Genomic DNA, 19,459 nt, shown 5'->3' on the forward strand with positions numbered 1-19,459 from the left:
TGTATGATTCTATGAATACTACAGTATCATGTAAACATAATAATATATTAAAGCTAAAACAAAATGCACCAAAATAATAAACTCAGAACGTTTCAACTTTATCAGAACATACCGAGAAAGCTGAAACAATTCGCTTGGGCATCTCCCTGTCTAAAATTTCCTTGAAATTGACACATTCCCCCACAATAATTTCGATTTCCACAAAACTGCAATTTCCAAGAGAAAACGGATCTGGTGGAAAATATTTGTGACCCTTTCGAACAGCAAGTTTGTGTTGTTCTGATAACAAAAGTGAAGACACGTGGGTGTTTTGTTTCTTAAAGGATCCATTTTTTAAATTTAATTCTACGAAGTAAACAAATTAAGAGATTTAAGTGGCGTGCCTCAGGAAATCCATCCTTTCATCACAGAAGAAACACTGACGCTTTGAGAAGGGACGTTATATTTTTCCTACGTAGCAAAGAGCTTGAATCTGCATTTTGGGGGTACAATTGGAGTTCGTCTTTTACTCTGGAGCTGTGACTTGTGTTTGCATCGGAGCGCAAAATATATTTAACGCCCCCATCTTGCCCAATTCCTGTGATTGTAAGTGGGACTTGCCATGAAAACAGGTGCAAAAATGGTCAGAACTAATGCGGCGGTTGAGTGGCGGGTGTTTTTTGTAAAATCCACACTGCCTGTTGCTAAAAAAACGGCGGCAAATTTCAAATATTCTGTTGCAGTTTGTGGGGTCTGGGCTGCTGCCTTATCACTGATGTTTTAGAAGGAGCTTACTGATTTGTCCTCATTCCTCACAGCTGAGGACCTGGTCCTGTAGACTGGAAAAAAAAAACCCTTACATTTAACTTTGAATTCTGAAATGGGGCAGCAAGTCCCAAGAAAATTCAGACAGAAGCATCTTTGCTGAGTGAATCCCCAATCCTAAAAACTGATCACAAAGTTGGGCACAGTATTTCAAAGCATCTGTCTGGTTCATTGGTTTTTTAGAAACCCAAGTTTGGGGATTTAAGTATTTTTGAAACCCCCGGCAAATAAAAACCTCCCCTTCCCATTTTGAATCCCTGGATGTTATCCAGACTCTGATATGTTGGGGTAGTTTTTAACAGAAGGCCATCCCTGTTTCCTTTCGCTTGATTTCTAGATACTAGGCAAGTATCAGGGGTAGCCATGTTAGTCTGTATCCAGAAAACCAACAAGGTGTCCAGTGGCCCCTTAAAGACTAACAGATTTATTTGGGCATAAGCGTTCATGAGTAAAAAACCCTCACTTCTTCAAATGCATACAGGGCTCTGTCATGTTATTTGAAAAATATCTCTCTGCCTACAGGAGGTTCTTCTTAACAGCCTTCAGTGATGGCAGATGGTGAAACAGAAGGAAAATCTGGAGTGGTGTTGGGGGGAGGTGAAGGTTACGGGAGGAGCGGAAAATCGAATTTGGAAAGTTCCGATCATTAGGGAGGAATCAGAGGGAAAGAGAGGGGGTTTTTCTAGGGGGGGAGTTGCTTATTTTTTAAAGGAGAAGGGTTTTAAGAGAGAAGAAGACAAGACAAATGAAAGATGAGGGGGGAAATTCTAAGTGAGCGAAGAAAAGTTTAAGTAAACGGAAAGAGGCCTTTTCAGGTTGTAAAAGAAACTTCACCAGAGCCTGATTCCCAGCTAGTGGAAATCCAAGGAATATGGTGACACCTTCATCAGGCAGTGCAGTTCTGATTGCATCCTGGCGGATTTTTGAGAAAGAGAGCAGGGCAGTATTTTCAAAAGGATTTCAGTTGCGTGGAAGCCTTCGGTCCCGCCGAAAATCAGAGGGACCGATTTTCAAAAGTGTTTAGGAGACTTCAGAAAATTTGAATCCCGGCTTTGATTTTAAACTCCCCCCATGCGCGTTTTGACAGGGCTGTTTCTGGTCTGTGCTGGCGTTTGAGAAAGAAGAGTCAGAGCCCCCCTCCCTCTGCGTCTTTGTTGCTCTCTGTTTGGCCTCTATCTCTCTGGACAGTGAAAATAATTGAGTCGGTTTCACCTGGGCATCTTGTCAATTTCACACACACGCCCTCTTTGCTCTGGTCAGTTTCCCTCTCTGGGTTTTTCTAGGCTAGTTGTCCCCTGACCCACAGCCTGAGAAGGTTTCTTATTTCAGAGAAATAGTGTCCCTTGGTTTATTAATCACGCTGATGGCTGCGTGGCCCCAGATCCTGACGGGGCTAACTCAGAGCTCAGCATGGGAGCTGCTGGGAGTACACCTCTGCTGTGGGCCCGAGCAGATGTGCGTGGTTCTCGCACCTTCATCTGAAGCAGTGATGGGCTCAGCCTGCGGCTTGCAAGCTGCCAGTGGCTCTTCCACGTGTCTCCTGCGGCTCTTTGCAGCACACAATATTAAACCAATGCGTGATTTAATTATTGACCAGTCTAGGTTATTAACCCATCTGGATGTTTTTACTGTGTTCTCAACCAGCGAAGTGATCAACTGGCACTAAGTTAGTAACTCATTTGCTGCGAGAATTATAGATCTCTCTATAGAAACTTAAATCTTTCCCCGTCAGACTGTTTAAACATGAATAGTTCTGTAGTAAATGAAATAATGAGTTCACACTGCTGTGGCCCTTTTGGGTAATGCTGATTGCTGATTCAGCTCCTGAGCGTCACTGATAAGCATCGGCTCTGGCCATGGTCAGGGCCAGGATAATGGGCTCGACACGCCTTGGGTCCGATCCTGTTTCTTGGATTGCCCTGGTGGGGATCGGGTCCCATTGACTCCAATGGAGCTATGGCTGATTGACGCCAGCTGGGAATCTCGCCCAGTAGTAGCCGGCTGCTGATCTGGCAGGTCACAGGGTCGGGCCCTTCGTCCCCACATGTCTCCCGGCGGCAGAGGTGACAGCGCTGGCGAGGAGCATGCGGATCGGAGACATTAGCAGCAGAGACAGGACGCTGAGAAGCCGATCTCACTGTGGAGAAGCGAGGGGGACTCCAGAGTTTCCTGTAGGTGTCTGTCTGTTTCCTCCGAGGATTACCTCTTTGTCTGCCCCCGAGGAGGGGCAGAGGGGAATCTAATCATAAGCTGTGGTAATATCTGTCTGTTACATGGCTGTGTGAGCGCAGGCTCTAGGAGGCTTGGCCAAGATCAGGGCGGCCTGGATCCCTGGGCACCTGGATCAGGCATCTGACAGGGCCGCGGCGTGGCCCTTTCTGCCCTTGCTTGGCCAGCGCTGGCTCTGAGCCATGCGGGGAAAGTTTCAGGATAGGCAGGTGCTTCAGGTATTTGTCCCAGGTGGGTGGGTTTCCTCTTGGTTTGAAAGAAAGAGCCCTCCAAAAAAGTTTTTTTTGGGGGGAGGGTTGTTTTGTTTTTGCTTGGGTGGTGATTTTGGTGTGCTGGGTGGTTGTTGTGTGTAGGTTTGTGTGTGGGTGTGTTTTTGCTTGGCTGTAGGCTTTTTTTGGTGGGGAGGAGTGTGTTGGTTTTAACCGTCTGCTTGTTTTTTTTGTGAGGGGTGTTTGTCCTGTGTAGGTTTGTGCGTGGTGTATTGTGTGGTGTGTTTTGTGTGTACTTTTGGGGGGGTATGTGTGTGTGTTGCTTTTTTGCTGTCTAGTTGCTTGGGGAGGGTTGTCATGTGTAGGTTTGCGAGGGGCCATATGGTTCTTTTTGCTTGTGTGTCGTTTTTGGTGGGTGGATATGTGTCTTGTTTTGCTGTGTGGTTATTTTGGGGCGTGGGTGGGTGGGTGCGGTGGGTATAGTTTTGGGTGGAGGGGTAGCTCTATGTGGGTGGTTTTTGGAGGTGTGTGGTTGGGTTGGGGGGTGGATGGTTGTTTGTGGCATGGTTGTGTAGGGTGATGAGTTGGTGTGTTGTGTTGTATTTGGTACGGGTGGGTTTGGTGAGTGTTTTGCTGTAGGTTTGTGTGAATTTGGGGGGGTGATTGTTTTTTGCTGTGCGTTTGTGTTTGGTAGGTGGCTGTGCGTGTGTTGGCTTGGGGGTTGTGTGGTTGTTCTCACTGCGTAGGCTTGGCGTCTGAGTTCAGTGGGCGTGTGATATGTGTGTGAGTGTGACTTCGGGGGGAGTGTACATGTGTGGTTGTGTACCCCGACCTGGGTGCTTGGCACCACTGAAATTTGCCAAGCAGCACTTGTGCCTTTTGGCGTCCTTGGTTTTTGCATCTGTGCGTGTGTGTTGATTTGCGTCCTTGCGGAGTTGAGGTGCCACAACCTCACCTGGGCCCGTCCTTTTCTTCCACCCCTCGGGAAAGACAGTCTGGACTGGAAAGGTTTATCGAGCAGCTAATCGAACGAGGGCAGCTCCCCTGTGCGGTTCGTTAGTGCAGAGACAACATGCTGCTGGTCATTTATGGAAACTGGGCGGGGGGGGAGCTTGGAGGAAATGCCACAGAAGAGCAAAAACCCCATGAATTCCTGATCCGGAGCCCTCAACTGCCATGTTCCCTGTCCCGTTCCGGCCCGCTGGAGTCAGAGATTCAGACAAAAATACAAAGGGGTTTCAGGGTATTGTTTACAGACCAGTATAAACAAGTCACTGTATGTAGGAAATGTTAGTTTGCACTGACTTCGCTAGGGCTTCTTCTGTCACCCGTTGTAGAACTAGGCAAATCTCTGGATGAGGTGATGTACCCCCTGGCAGATCTCTCCATGCCCCCAGGGGTATATCCCTGGGTTGAGAACCACTGCTTCAGATCCCTCAGCCAGCTGTATAACCCAGATGATTCAGTGTCACCCACTTACACCTTGTGTCTCCCTCCTCCACGTTGCAATCTGCAACCCTGTTATTAAGGGGTTATTAGGCACCCCGTGAACAGCATTTAAAGATTTGTAAGTAACGCAGAGCAAGATGAGATTTTTCCAGTGATCAGTGGTTGCGTCTCTGCACAATGGATCGCTAAGATGAATAGCATTTAAAAGTTAGTTATGAGTAAAGATCAGGGCTAACGGAATAATAATAATAATCACCCACATGATTACAAATCCTAATCGGTTTTAGATATTAGTTATTAACAAACAGCAACGCTAGGTTTTAACAATGAGTCATGATTGTTGCTCTACGTAAACGGTTGTGAATGGGAATAGAGTTTAAAGATTAGTTCGTAATAAAGATCAGGAATCAGTTTGATAAATACTTAATAATCACACACATGATTGACAAATCTGAATGGATTATAAAGATTAGTAATTAATAGAGAGCAAGAAGTGGTTCTAATGATTAATAATGGCTGGCACACATGAACGATTGCTGACATCGTGCACATCTTTTCAGTAGTACCACGAAAGAGCAATGGTCGGTTTTAATTGTAATATTTGCAGTTGGTTGTACACGAATGATTGCTGATAAGCAGAGCTTTTAAACGTTAATAATAAAGAGTAATTATAGGGTCTAATAATAACTAATTGCTACCCATTACACACTAATTGCTGCTCTCATTACTAGAGTTTGGATAGTAGATAGGTTTTAATAATGATCTCGACTTTGGTTGTACACAATTATTAATGATATGAATTGCTTTTAAATATTTCTAATAAAAGAAAGTGATGGTGTCTGGGCAGCGCCCGGCACAACGAGGCCCCGATCTCAGTGACTCTGTGTCTGGATGGCGCCCGGCACGACGGGGCCCCAATCTCGGCAACTTTGTGTCTGGCAGCGCCCGGCCCCACGGGGCCTCGATCTCAGCGACCCTGGGTCTGGGCAGCACCCGGCCTGACGAGGTCCCTATCTCGGCGACTTTGTGTCTGGGCAGCGCCCGGCCTCATGGGGCCCCGATCTCAGCAACTTTGTGTCTGGGTAGCGCCCAGCCCCACGGGGCCTCGATCTTGGCAACTCTGTGTCTGGGCTGCGCCCAGCCCGACGGAGCCCCGATCTCGGCGACTTCGTGTCTGGGCGGCGCATAATAATAATGATCAGTGTGAGGTCAGCATGTCCCAAACTGAGAAACGATTGGGTGATGTTTGAGTTAAGGGTGGTCACTGGGATTTTGTGGGGAAGGTTCAGGGACATGAGGGTGAGTTTAGGGGGAAGGTTCGGGGTGAGTCTGGGAGCGAGTTTTGGTGGGCCAGAGGAGACAGGGTGCTTAGAAAGGGTCCCACCCAGCCGCCTCTGCCCTCCCATGCTCCCGCGCCATGTCCCATTATAATAGTAGGTCCTACTCAATGATAATATCCACTCCCTGGCAGCCCAGGCGCTCCTGGACCTGGTCTGGCTGAGGCCTCGGATCCAGGCTCAGTAACTCCCAACCCGGAGAGGCTGGGGGCTGGCGCTTGGGATAGGACAGGCTGCGGGAGTGGGAAGACAGAGACCTCCCAGCCCTGCAGGAATGTTAACAATTAGAGCTGACCTCAGCAATTAGCAATTGGGGAAATCAGAGCTGGGCACAGACCCACGGCTCCCAGCACGTCTGCCCCACCTGGGGAGCTTCTCACTAGCTCCCACTGCCCTCTCAGTGCAAGGGGATACACCCCAGGTGTCCTGACTCCCAGCCATCCCCCTGCTCTACCCACTAGCTCCCACTGCCCTCCCAGTGCAAGGGGATACACCCCAGGTGTCCTGACTCCCAGCCACCCCCTGCTCTACCCACTAGCTCCCACTGCCCTCCCAGGGCAAGGGGATAGACCCCAGGTGTCCTGACTCCCAGCCACCCCCCTGCTCTGCCCACTAGCTCCCACTGCCCTCCCAGTGCAAGGGGATACACCCCAGGTGTCCTGACTCCCAGCCATCCCCCTGCTCTACCCACTAGCTCCCACTGCCCTCCCAGTGCAAGGGGATACACCCCAGGTGTCCTGACTCCCAGCCACCCCCCTGCTCTACCCACTAGCTCCCACTGCCCTCCCAGGGCAAGGGGATAGACCCCAGGTGTCCTGACTCCCAGCCACCCCCCTGCTCTACCCACTAGCTCCCACTGCCCTCCCAGTACAAGGGGATAGACCCCAGGTGTCCTGACTCCCAGCCACCCCCCTGCTCTACCTACTAACTCCCACTGCCCTCCCAGGGCAAGGGGATAGACCCCAGGTGTCCTGACTCCCAGCCACCCCCCTGCTCTACCCACTAGCTCCCACTGCCCTCCCAGTACAAGGGGATAGACCCCAGGTGTCCTGACTCCCAGCCACCCCCCTGCTCTACCTACTGACTCCCACTGCCCTCCCAGGGCAAGGGGATAGACCCCAGGTGTCCTGACTCCCAGCCACCCCCCTGCTCTGCCCACTAGCTCCCACTGCCCTCCCAGTGCTGGGGCTAGAACCCAGGAGTCTTGGCTGCGAACCAACACCTCCCTGTCCAGCCCTGGGGGAAGGTGTGGCCAGGAGGTTTTTCCCGCACACCACCGGGGTGATAAATAGCTGGAGGCAGCAGCAGGATGGGCCCCAGTGTAAAATCCCAGCTGCCATGAATCAAACAGAAGATCCTGCCAGACATGAAAGGGGCTGTGCTGGGGGGTGGGGGAGCTGGGCCCAGCACTGGAGGATGCTGGCGGCAGTGAGATCTTGAGAGAGAGAGCGGATGGGACAGGAGGATGTGCAGGGCACTGCTGCGAGGAAGCTCACAGCTCGGAGAAGAGCACTCTCAACAGGGAGCGGTTCCCTGCACTTCCTATATCTTCCTACCCTGGAGGGGTGGGGGCTGAGTTGGGGGGCAGGGGGCCCAGATGGAGGCGAAGGTGTTTACTTAACAGGGAGCGCAGGAACGCAGCGAAAATCAAGAATTCGCGACGACCTAATCCCAGACTTAGCACCCCTGAGTCATCGATCAGTGTCCGAGAGACACAGGGAGGCAGAGACAGGTGTCTGGCTGGGCTAAGGCAGAATAAGAGAATTTCCTTCTGGTCACAATCAGGGATCCGTCGCACCAGGCCCTACCTGGACACAAAGTCACCGAGATCGGGGCCCCCTTGGGCCAGGCGCTGTGCAGACACAGAGTCCCAGAGATTGGGGCCCCGTCGCGCTGAGCGCTGCCCAGAAACAGAGTCGCTGAGATCAGGGCCCCGTCGGGCCGGGCGCTGCCCAGGCACAGAATCGCTGAGATCGGGGCCCCGTCGGGCCGGGCGCTGCCCAGGCACAGAATTGCCGAGATCGGGGCCCCGTCGGGCCGGGTGCAGTCCAGACACAGAGTCGCCGAGATCGGGGCCCTGTCGGGCCGGGCGCTGCCCAGTCACAGAGTCGCCGAGATTGGGGCCCCGTCGGGCCGGGCGCTGCCCAGTCACAGAGTCGCCGAGATCGGGGCCCCGTCGGGCCGGGCGCTGCCCAGTCACAGAATCGCCGAGATCGGGGCCCCGTCGGGCCGGGCGCTGCCCAGACACAGAGTCGCCGAGATCGGGGCCTCATTGGGCCGGGCGCTGCCCAGACACAGAGTCGCCGAGATCGGGGCCCCGTCACGCTGGTGGCTGCCCAAACACAGAGTCCCCAAGATCAGGGCCCTGTCGGGCCGGACGCTGCCCAGGCACAGAATCGCCGAGATTGGGTCTCCGTCGGGCCAGGCGCCACCCAGACACAGAGCTGCTGAGATCGGGGCCCCACTCACAGCTTTACAGACGCACACAGAGAATCCAAGCGGGAAACAGACCCCAGGAGCCCTCACTTTTTTATCTCTGCAAATTTGTGGCTGCATCAGAACCAGTTCTGTGTGTGGAGTGAAAGGCCCCTGCCCCATTCCTCATCCCTGGGCCACGTGGTCCCCTGCCCTGGGGCCACATTGCGGCTGGCACCCCCTACAGGGGAAAGGCCCCATGTCCCATCCTGGGTCCCCTGAGCCAGCCGTTCCCACTGGAGATCATTTGGGGCTCTCCATGCAGTGGATGGGTGGGTGTCCTTTACCCCTCCAGGCCGCCTTAATCCTGCATTGACTCCAGCTGTCAGCGGACCCTCTCTCAGATCCACCCCTTACTCATCGGCCCTGCCAGGGAAAGGAGAAGGGTGTTGGAGGGGGAGCGGGAATCAGGACAGAAACAAGCCGATGAGCCCTTAATAACCGTGAGAGTCTGGATTTAAAGGGCCTCTTCTCACAGCAGTCACGCACCCGGATTAGCGCCGAGCTGGGGCTGCTGGGGTAGGGGGCTGTTAACCTTTTCCAGGCTGGCTGCAGCCAGGACCGGGGCAGGTTGGAGCAAGCCTGGGGTGCGAGATGCCTAGATCCTAGGGGGACCAGCCGCCGGTCAGTTCCACCCGGTCCCTTACCCCTCTGGGACGCCTGGAGATTGGCATGCGATCAAAACGATCTCCTGGACCAGGGGCCGAAAGCAGGCATATCCCAAAGTGGCAGAGGCTGGTTCAGGTGAGCCAGCCCCAAATTCCAGCATCCCCGGGCGGGCAAAAGGACCGGTCGGGAGAGGAACAGCAGAGAGGGGTGGGCAGGATTAGCCTGGCTGAGAGGGCCGGATCCCAGCTCAAGGAGGGTGTAAAGAGGTTGGGATCAGCTGGGCTCCACATGGCACAGAGACGGGCTGGGGTCTGTTCCCAGCGAGCGAGATCTAGGGTAGATATTAAGAGGGGGCTTGCAGGGGCCGGAACAGGCAGACAAACCCTCTTTGGGGTGGGCTCGAACACCACGGTTCTGGTTCAGCGCAGGTGGGGCCGGACAGGCGGCGCACCCACCATTGCAAAGAGCCCGGCTGTGTGAGCTCTGCCCTGTAGGAAGGAAGCCTTTCCCCGCAACTCACTGAATTCCCAGCCAAGCTGAGCTGGGGGAGAAATTCATTCCTGCCCTGCTCACCCCAAATCTGCTGAGCATTTAGACTCTGCATGTGACACCCCGGTCAGGAAGCTAGAAAGAGAATTCTCCGAGCACCAGTCCAAGCCCGATTCTGGGAGAGGAGTGGGGGCTAGTGGTTAGCGATGGGGGACCCGGGAGTCAGAACTCCTGGGTTCTCTCCCTAGCTCTGGGAGTGGAGTGGGGTCTAGTGATTGCAGGGGGGCTGGGAGCCAGGACTCCTGGGTTTGGGAGGCCGCATGGTGGTGTTTGTAACACACTAACTATGTATGTTCTGTATCCCTTTTGTGTCTGGTTTAGCTCGAGGGTAACACCCTACTACAGCCAGCTGGAGCTGGCAACTGGAGCTACTCCACTAGGTCATTGAGCATAAGCGCTGGCTTTGGCACCCCAGAAGCAGCATTCTGCCCAGGGTGGGGAAGGTGTTAGCTGTAGCGAGTGGGTCAGAGATGGTCCCTTGGGCCCCTCCCACTTCAGTGCAGAACATGTGGGGCACGACAACGAAGGAGATCCAGCCCGCTGAGTGGTTAGCCTGTGGAACTCCCCACCACTGGATATGGCTGGGGCGGAGTCCTGCCGAGCGACAGCTGTTTCTGTGACCCACCACAGCGAGGGGAAGGAATGAGAAGCCACCAGCTTTCTGGCAAGCAGGCGGGGCTGGGGCTGGCCACTGCAGGCCGTCTCCTGCCTAACCTTCCCCTCACCCTCTCCTCTCTCTGTCTCTCCAGGTGATGCCAGCCCGGCGCTGACCACCTGGCCATGCCTGGCCTCTGGCGGGGCCTGCGGGTGCTGCTCTCGCTCCAGCTGGCCCTGCTGGGCCTGGCCTCCGACCCCTGCTACGATGCCGCCCGGCGGCCCCGCTACTGCCTCCCGGAGCCGACCGACCTGGCCGCCGGGCGCCTTGTCCAGGCCTCCACCACCTGCGGCCGCCCCCCGCAGCGCCTGTGCGCCTTCCGCCACCCGGGCAACACCTCGTCCCGCCGGTGCCGCCTCTGCGACGGGGCCGACCCTGCTGCCGCCCACCCCGCCGCCTACCTGACCGACGCGGGCGGCGAGGCCACCTGCTGGCAGTCGGGGCCGGTGGCCAATGCCAGCCTGACCCTGGCCCTGGGAGGCCGCTTCGAGCTGCTCTACGTGGCCCTCCGCTTCTGCTCCCCCCGCCCCCACTCCATGGCCCTCTACAAATCCACAGACCATGGCCACTCCTGGATGCCTTTCCAGTTCTTCTCCGCCCGCTGCGCCCAGGCCTACGGGCTGCCCCCGGCCTCGGTCATCAGCAAGGCCTCGGAGCATGAAGCCATCTGCACCTCTGCCCAGACAGACCCCACGCCGCTGGTGGGGGGGCTGGTGGCTTTCATGCCTCTGGCCGGCCGCCCCTTGGCCCGGGCCTTCGAGTACAGCCCCGTGCTCCAGGACTGGGTGACAGCCACCGACCTGCGGGTGGCCTTGGACCGCAGGCACTGGGGGCTGGGGCTGCGGGGCCGGGAAGCCTCCTACGGGGTGTCGGAGCTGCAGGTCGGGGGCCGGTGCCGGTGCAACGGGCATGCTGCCCGGTGTGGGGCTGCCGGGCCCGGCGGGGCCCCCCAGTGCCAGTGCCGCCACAACACGGCCGGCCCCGAGTGCGAGACCTGCAGGGCCTTCTATTGCGACCGGCCCTGGCAGCGTGCCACGCCCAGCGATGCCCACGAGTGCGTGGGTGAGTGACGGGGGGTGCCTGGCTGCTAAGGGAGGGTACCTGGGCAGCCCAAGGGTCCTTCTCAGCACAGAGACCCCTAGTGGGGACACTGGGTAGCGCAGGCCGGGCAGCCCCAGGGTGCTCCTGAGCACAGAGACACCACAGGCTGGGATATTGGGTGGGGGCAAGGGGTGCAGGTCAGGATTGGGGGGCATTGGCAGAGTTGGGACCAGAGGGTGGAGAGCCCAGAGCTGGCTGTCAGGAGGCTGTGGGTCAGGAATGAGGGGCCCAGGACTGGGAGAACCGTGTATGTGGGGGGGAGGCTGCAGGTCAGGATTGAGGGTCCCAGGACTGGGAGAACTGTGGGGCGGGGGGAGTCTGCGGGTCGGGACTGAGGGGCCCAGGGCTGGGAGAACTGTGTATGTTGGGGGGAAGCTGTGGGTCAGGATTGAGGGGCCCAGGGCTGGGAGAACCGTGTATGTTGGGGGGAAGCTGTGGGTCAGGATTGAGGGGCCCAGTGCTGGGAGAACTGTGTATGTTGGGGGGAGGCTGTGGGTCAGGATTGAGGGGCCCAGGGCTGGGAGAACCGTGTATGTTGGGGGGAGGCTGCAGGTCAGGATTGAGGGGCCCAGGGCTGGGAGAACAGTGGGAGGGGGAGGCTGAGGGTCGGGACTGAGGGGCACCGGCACCTGCGTAAAGGATGGGCTGGGTTTGCTGGTGTTTGAGGCGCCCCCTGCTGGGCTGGAACTACGACTCCCCCACCTCCACCCCAACTCTATCTCCGCAGCCTGTGAATGCAACCGCCACTCGCACCGGTGCCGCTTTAACATGGAGCTGTACAAGCTGTCGGGGCGCAAGAGCGGGGGTGTCTGCCTGAACTGCCGGCACCACACGGCCGGGCGGCACTGCCACTACTGCCAGCCGGGCTTCAAACGTGACCTGGCTCGGCCCATCACCAGCCGCAGGGCCTGCAAGGGTGAGCAACACAGGGCACTGCTGCAGGGAAGCTCACAACTTTGGCATCCCTGTCTGGGCACTGCTGTGGGGAAGCTCGCAGTGCCGGCCTTCCTTGGCTGGGCACTGCTGAGGGGAAGCTCACAGCACCTCCCCACCTTTGCGAGGCCTGCTGCTGGGATAGACATTAACCCTGCTTGTTTCCTTCCCAGCCTGCCAGTGCCACCCCATTGGAGCTGTCAGCACCATGTGCAACCAGACCACGGGGCAGTGCCAGTGCAAGATGGGCGTCACCGGGCTCACCTGCAACCGCTGCGCCCAGGGCTTTCAGCAGAGCCGCACAGCCCACATCCCCTGCATCCGTAAGTCTGCCCCTTATACATACTGGATGGGTATAATGCCCTAGACAGAGCTCATGTAGGCTGCTCAATACGGTAACCAAGCTGGGCCCATATATTCTGCTCAATATGGTAACCAGGAAAAGTCCATATATTCTGCTCAGTACGGTAATCAAACTGGGCCCATATATTCTGCTCAGTACGGTAACCAAACTGGACCCATATATTCTGCTCTATACAGTAACCAGGAAGGGCCCATGTATTCGGCTCGATAGGGTAACCAGGAAGGGCCATTTATATTCTGTTCAATACGGTAACCAATCAAGCCCTTTATACTCCCTTCAGTAGGGTGACCAAACTATCTTGATGTTAGGGGTTTTGTCGTATATAGGCAACTGAAACACACCCACCCCCCAGAAAGTGCCTCTATTTGTCACCCTAGTTAGGTGCAGTAAACAAATTGGGACCTGTATTCTGTTCACTACAGTAACCAGGAGGGGCTGTATATTCTGTTCAATATGGTAACTAAATTGGGCCCATATATTCCATTCAGTTTGGTAATTGGGTTGGGCCCATATATACTGCTCAATACGGTAGCCAGGCATGGTATGGTAACTGCAGAGCTTTCATTTTCTGTTGACTACTTTAAGGAGGTGGGGTCCCTATATTGTGTTCAATAAGATAACCACTTGTAAAATATTAATCCACCAATCAGATCCTGCCCAGAAAGCCCCGCCTCCTTGGAGTTTTTCAGGGGTCGGGGGATAAAATAGATGCTAATTCAGGAAGTGAACTCGTATCTCCGGATCTGACCTCTAGTTAGGGCACTTCAGGAAGTCCCGCCTGTAGGGGAGGAGCTCATTTGAGACATGACCTCATAGCTCTCCAGTGGTGTGGTATGTGGTGTAATGCACTCCAGGAAGGCCCACCTCTAACTGGGCCTGGGGGGCGGGCATTGTTAATTCAGGAAGTGACATCATGGAACTGGCACTGTCACCTGGCATGTGGCACTCCAGGATGTCCCACTTCCGGTGGTGGAAGGGGAGAGAGAGATTGTCATTCAGAAAGTGACATCATAACTCTAGAAGTGAGTCATCCATCCAGGAAGTGCAAACACTAATTCAAGAAGTGACATCGTAGCTCATGACTTCAGCCTGTCCTGGCAAATGGGCAAGGATCACGCCTGGAACATCCTTAGTGGCAGTCTGAGTGCATGAGTGAACCTTGCTCTCTACACGCATGAGATGGGGAGGGGGTGACAGGATCATGCTTATTGACTCCACACGTCTCACTCTCTCTCTCTTTCTCCCTCCCTCCTTCCCTCCATCCCCCTCTCCCAGGCATTCAAGAGGTGATGACCACCACAGCTGTCTACCCCCTGGAGTGGAACACAGGTGCCTGGGGCAGGATGAGGGGGATCAACAGTTGGGCGTCATCCCCCCAGTCCCATTTCCCAGCCTCAGGATGGAGCAGTCATCCCCACCACTGTCCTTCCACCTGGTGCAGGACTCTGTAGGGAGGATGACTGCCTACTACTGCTGCCAGCTAGGGAAAGCCACTCCTTTAGCGCAACTAACAGAGAGACATGGCTTTGGGGGGAGGGTTCAAATCTTGCTGGTAAGACTCAGTGGATGCCGAGCTGCAATGCAGTGTGGTCATGGAGCCTGCAGGTTCATGGCATGAACCAGCCAAATATGCTGGCTCTGGTGGAGGGGAATTTGAGGGGGTGCCAAGGAAGGTGGGCATTTAGCAGATGGGGATGGAAGTGGGACAGGCACGAGAGGTCGGAAGAAGGGAATGGGAGGAGGAGGACAATGGGAAGAGGAGGGGACTATTAGGGGGGTACGGCTGAACACATTTGTTGGGGTACCTATAAAGAAGACCCTCCCCCAACGGAGTCTCAAGGTTCCAGGGGCTGTAGGCAGGAAGTGATGTCATAGCTAGTGCCCCATGATATATGGCACTCCAGGACATAGAAGATATAATTCATAGACCTGGAACTGTGACACAGTGTAGGACAATCCAGGCAGGCCCGCCTCCAAAGGGGGGGAAATGCCTATTGAGGAAGTGACGTCGTAGCTCTGGAGCTGTGCTGTAGGGTAAGACATTCCAGGGAATCCCTTCTAAAAGGTGGATGGTGAACACAAATTCAGGAAGTGACATCATAACCGCAGAATTATGTCCTCTACCTGGCACTCTAGGAAGTCCTGCCTCCAAGGAGGGAGGCATGCTAGTTCAGGAAGTGACATCATAGCTCCAGAACTGTGCTGTATTATGGCATTCCAAGAAGTGCCGCCCCTGGCGGGGAGGGGGAGCTGTGCTATAGGTTCCACCTCCAGCGGGGGTGACACATGTGATTTCAGGAAGTGACATGATAGCTTAACAGCTGTACCATGGAGTTTCAGCCCGGCAGGAAATCCTGCCTCCAAGGAAGCAGGAATGCTAATTCAGGAAGTGACATCATAGCACTGGAGCTGGAGGTCCCGCCTCCAGGCCTGGAGCAGCACTTGTGGGGGGTCAAAGGCATGATTTGGGATGGACCCTGGTTCATGAGAAGCAGGATGGGGCGAGGAGCCGGGGACGAGCTAACCCCACTGTACCCATGTGCCTCCATCTGTGCTCTCCCCGTAGGCACTGAATGCCGGACTCACTGCAGCCCCTCCCACGGCCGTGTCCACATGAACCTGCGAAAATACTGCAAGAAGGATTACGGTAACATTGACCCGACATCATTATCTAATCTATCTATCCCCAGCCACCCCATCTATCTATCCCAGGTCACCCCAGCCACTCTATCTATCTATCTATCCCCAGCCACCCCATCTATCTATCTCCAGACACTCCCGCTATCTATTCATCTGTCTATCCCATCCACCTATCTGTCTCTCTCTCCTCATACATGTCCATCCTGAAGCTGGGAAATGTTACAGAAAGAAAAAGAAAGAAAGAAAGAAAGAAAGAAAGAAAGAAAGAAAGAAAGAAAGATGTGCCATGAGGATAGATAGATAGATAGAGGGGGTGGATGGGGATAGATAGATAGATAGATAGATGAGTGTGTATGGGATGGATGGATGGGGATACGGGGATGGATGGAGAGACAGGGAGATGTGTATGGGGATAGATAGGTAGATAGATAGATAGATAGATAGCTGTGTCCCAAGATAGATGGATATGATTTATTCCCCAGCAATGCTCTGTTCAGGATCTGGTCCCTGCCCCCTGCCCTCGCTGTGACAATTGTCCGGCAGAGAATTCTCCCGCACTGCAGGGTTGACCCTGAGCTGGAGGCCGCGCTCAAGGCACAAAGGGCATTAGGAGTCTATGCGGTTTTCTTCCAGGGATTAGGAAGGGATTATCCAGATGAGCCACCCACTGCCCCTGGCCCCGGCTCCTGAGAGCAGCCAAAGAGCAACGGATCATACACACTCCGCACAAAGGATAGTGAGAGCCCAGCCTGCCCCACTCTGCCTCCGCCCCCCACCTGTGTGTCCATCCCTCCTCCTCCACCACTCTTCCTCACTTGCTCTCTCAGAATCAGGCCCTGAGTGCCAGAGCCGAAACACCTTGGCAAGTCCGGGTGGCCGGCCCACTGGGCATGGTCAGGCACCATTCGTGGGAGAGTGGGGCTTTCCTTGGGGTGCTTAGAATTGCTGGGCATAGCAGGGTCTGATTGCTGTCCCTGGCTAGGAGTTGGGGCCACTTGAGGGTTTTATGGCATATATCACTGGGTATTAATCAACATCAATTGGTATCTGTGAACATCACTGGGTATTATTGGGTATCAGTATCCATCACTGGCTAGCACTTCATATCGTTTGGGCATCAGTGCGTATTGCTGGGTATCACTGGATATTGGGGTTCAGTGGCTATTGTTGGGTGTCAGTGGCTATTGTTGTTGTCAATGGCTATTGCTGGTTATCTGGATACTGTTGGGTTTCAGTGGGTATTGCTGGCAGAGTTGGATATTGGTGGGTGTCACTGGATATTGGTAGGCATTCTTCGGTATCACTAGGCATCTTCAGAATTGGTGGGCATTGGTGAACACTGGGCATGAAGGGCACTACTGCGTATTGGTGGGTAAGTTTCACTGGGTATTGGAGTGCACTATTGGTCATCGATGAGTAACACTGGGTATTGGTGAGTATCATTGGTTATTGGCAGGCACTGTTGGGCATCATTTGGGATCACTGGGTATTGCTATGTATTGGTGAGCATCAATGGGTATTGATGGGCATTGGCATTATTTGGTAATGTTGGGTGTTGATACGTTTAATTGAATATGGGTGAGTGTTGGTATCATTGGGGAATGTTTGACATCAGTGGATAAAGTTGCATATTGGGTCTCACTGGATATTGGTGGGCACTGTTGGGCATCATTGGGTTTTGGTGGATATTGGTACCAGCATCATTGGCTAATCATAGAATCATAGAATATCAGGATTGGAAGGGATCTCAGGGGGTCATCTAGTCCAACCATCTGCTCAAAGCAGGACCAACCCCCAACTAAATCATCCCAGCCAGGGCTTTGTGAAGACTGACCTTAAAAACCGATAAGGAAGGAGATTTCCTAGGTAACCCGTTCCAGTGCTTCACCACCCTCCTAGTGAAAAAGTTTTTCCTAATATCCTACCTAAACCTTCCCCCACTGCAACTTGAGACCATTGCTCCTTGTTCTGTCATCTGGTACCACTGAGAACAGTGTAGATCCATCCTCTTTGGAACACCCTTTCAGGTAGTTGAAAGCAGCTATCAAATCCCCCCTCATTCTTCTCTTCTGCAGACTAAACAATCCCAGTTCCCTCAGCCTCTCCTCATAAGTCATGTGTTCCAGGCCCCTAATCATTTTTGTTGTCCTCCACTGGACTCTTTCTAATGTTTCCACATCCTTCTTGTAGTGTGGGGCCCAAAACTGGACACAGTACTCCAGATGAGGCCTCACCAATGTTGAATAGAGGGGAATGATCACCTCCCTCGATCTGCTGGCAATACCCCTACTTATACAGCCCAAAATGCCATTAGCCTTCTTGGCAACAAGGGCACACTGTTGATTCCTATCCAGCTTCTCGTCCACTGTAACCCCTAGGTCCTTTTCTGCAGAACTACTGTCTAGCCATTCGGTCCCTAGTCTGTAGCAGTGCAATGCTCATGTTGGGTATCATTGAGTATCATTTGGTATTGGTGAGTATCATTGAGTATTGTAGGGTATTGGTATCTTAGTCTATTGTTGAGTATCATCGGGTTTTGTTGGGTATTGATATCATTATCTATTGTTGAGTATCACTGGGTATTGATATCATTATCTATTGTTGAGTATCATTGGGAAAAGGTGAGGTTTGGTATCACTGGATAATGTTGAGTATTATTGTGTATTGTTGGGTATTGCTATAATTGACTAACGTTGAGAATCATTGAGTATCATTGGGGAATGGTGAGGACTAATGAGTATTGTTGAATATCATTGGGCATTGTTGGGTATTGGTATCATTGACTAATGAGTATTCTTGAATATCATTGAGTATTGTCGGGTATTGGTATCATTGACTAATGGATATTGTTGAATATCATTGGGTATCGGTATCATTGGCTAATGTTGAGCACCGCTGAGCATCGTTGTGTATCATTGCCTGATGAGCATTACTGGCTACCATTGAGAACTGGCATCACTGGCTAATGTTGGGGATAGGGGAGTATCCTGCCCCTTCCTGACCTCTGACCTCCCCCTGCAGTGCTGCATGCCCAGCTGCTGTCCATGGTGGAGTCGGGCGAGTGGTGGCAGTTCACAACCTCAGTGCTGGCGGTATATCGGCAGCGCCAGGTGCCCATCCGTCGGGGCGAGCAACCGCTCTGGGTGCCCCGGCAGGACCTGGCCTGCGGCTGCCTGCGCCTTCAGGTTGGCAAGGCCTACCTGGTGATCGGGAACGATGCGGAGTCGCCCGACCCGGCACGCCTGGTGCTGGACAGGAACAGCCTGGCGCTGCCCTGGCGCGATGTCTGGGCCCACAAGCTCCGTCGCTTCCAGCAGCAGGACCGGCAGGGCAACTGCCGGAGCCCCTGAAACCAAGAAGGTGGGATGGAAATACCGGGAACCCCAAGGCCGGGGAAGAGGGCAAGCCAGGCACCCCAAGACCCAGGGCAGGGTCTGTAACGCCTGGCGCAGCTCCTCCAGTGGCTGAGATCCCCCATTGGCCCCTGAAACTGGGCCCATATCCCCTCCTCAATCCCCTAGACTCCCCCATATTCAGACCCTACCCCCCGTGCAGGGCCCAATCCTACCTCTCCTCATCCAACCCTACAGGGGAGCCCCTCCCCACCCAGCTTCCCGCTGCCCCCTCACTCCACATTTTTGTAATCAGGTTGAGAAGGAAGGGGAGGAAATACCTAAGATGACCTTTGACCGCTGATCTATGGCCTGCTCTGCTCTTGCACTTGTACAAAACATGAATGGAATAAAATGAGAAATTATTTTACTCACCGGAGAGTCTGTTTATTGGGAGGGGAGCGGGGTCCTCGTTAAAGTGTGTGTGGGCGGGGGGACAGAGAGGGAATGGGGCTCGGGGTTTCTCCTCTCTAGGGAGCACCAGCTCCCATCCAGCCCCAAGGCAGGGACTGGCTGGCTCAGGGGGGCGGGGAATGGGGCTCGGGGCCTCTCCCCTCTAGGGGGCGCCAGCTCCCATCTGGCCCCAGGGCGGGGGCTGGCTGGCTCAGGGGGGTGGGGAAAGGGGCCTTTGATGTGCAGGTTCCCAGCTGCCCCATCAGCAGTAGGGGTGGGGGGAACACATCCTCCCTGAACCCAACCTTGTTGCCATTGAC

General features: G+C 54.4%; 1 protein-coding gene across 1 annotated transcript; it reads left to right on the plus strand.

Moving 5' to 3' along the window:
• Nucleotides 1–10,441: 10,441 nt before the first annotated feature.
• NTN5 (netrin 5) lies at nucleotides 10,442–18,704 on the plus strand. Its single transcript, XM_050928209.1, has 6 exons — nucleotides 10,442–11,378; nucleotides 12,145–12,333; nucleotides 12,524–12,673; nucleotides 13,990–14,052; nucleotides 15,281–15,361; nucleotides 18,376–18,704. The coding sequence occupies exons 1-6, from the start codon at nucleotides 10,442–10,444 to the stop codon at nucleotides 18,702–18,704; spliced, it is 1,749 nt and encodes a 582-aa protein (XP_050784166.1).
• Nucleotides 18,705–19,459: the final 755 nt, after the last annotated feature.

Source organism: Gopherus flavomarginatus, chromosome 18 (genome assembly GCF_025201925.1).
Source record: "Gopherus flavomarginatus isolate rGopFla2 chromosome 18, rGopFla2.mat.asm, whole genome shotgun sequence".
In the NCBI taxonomy this organism is placed as follows: Eukaryota; Metazoa; Chordata; order Testudines; family Testudinidae; genus Gopherus; species Gopherus flavomarginatus.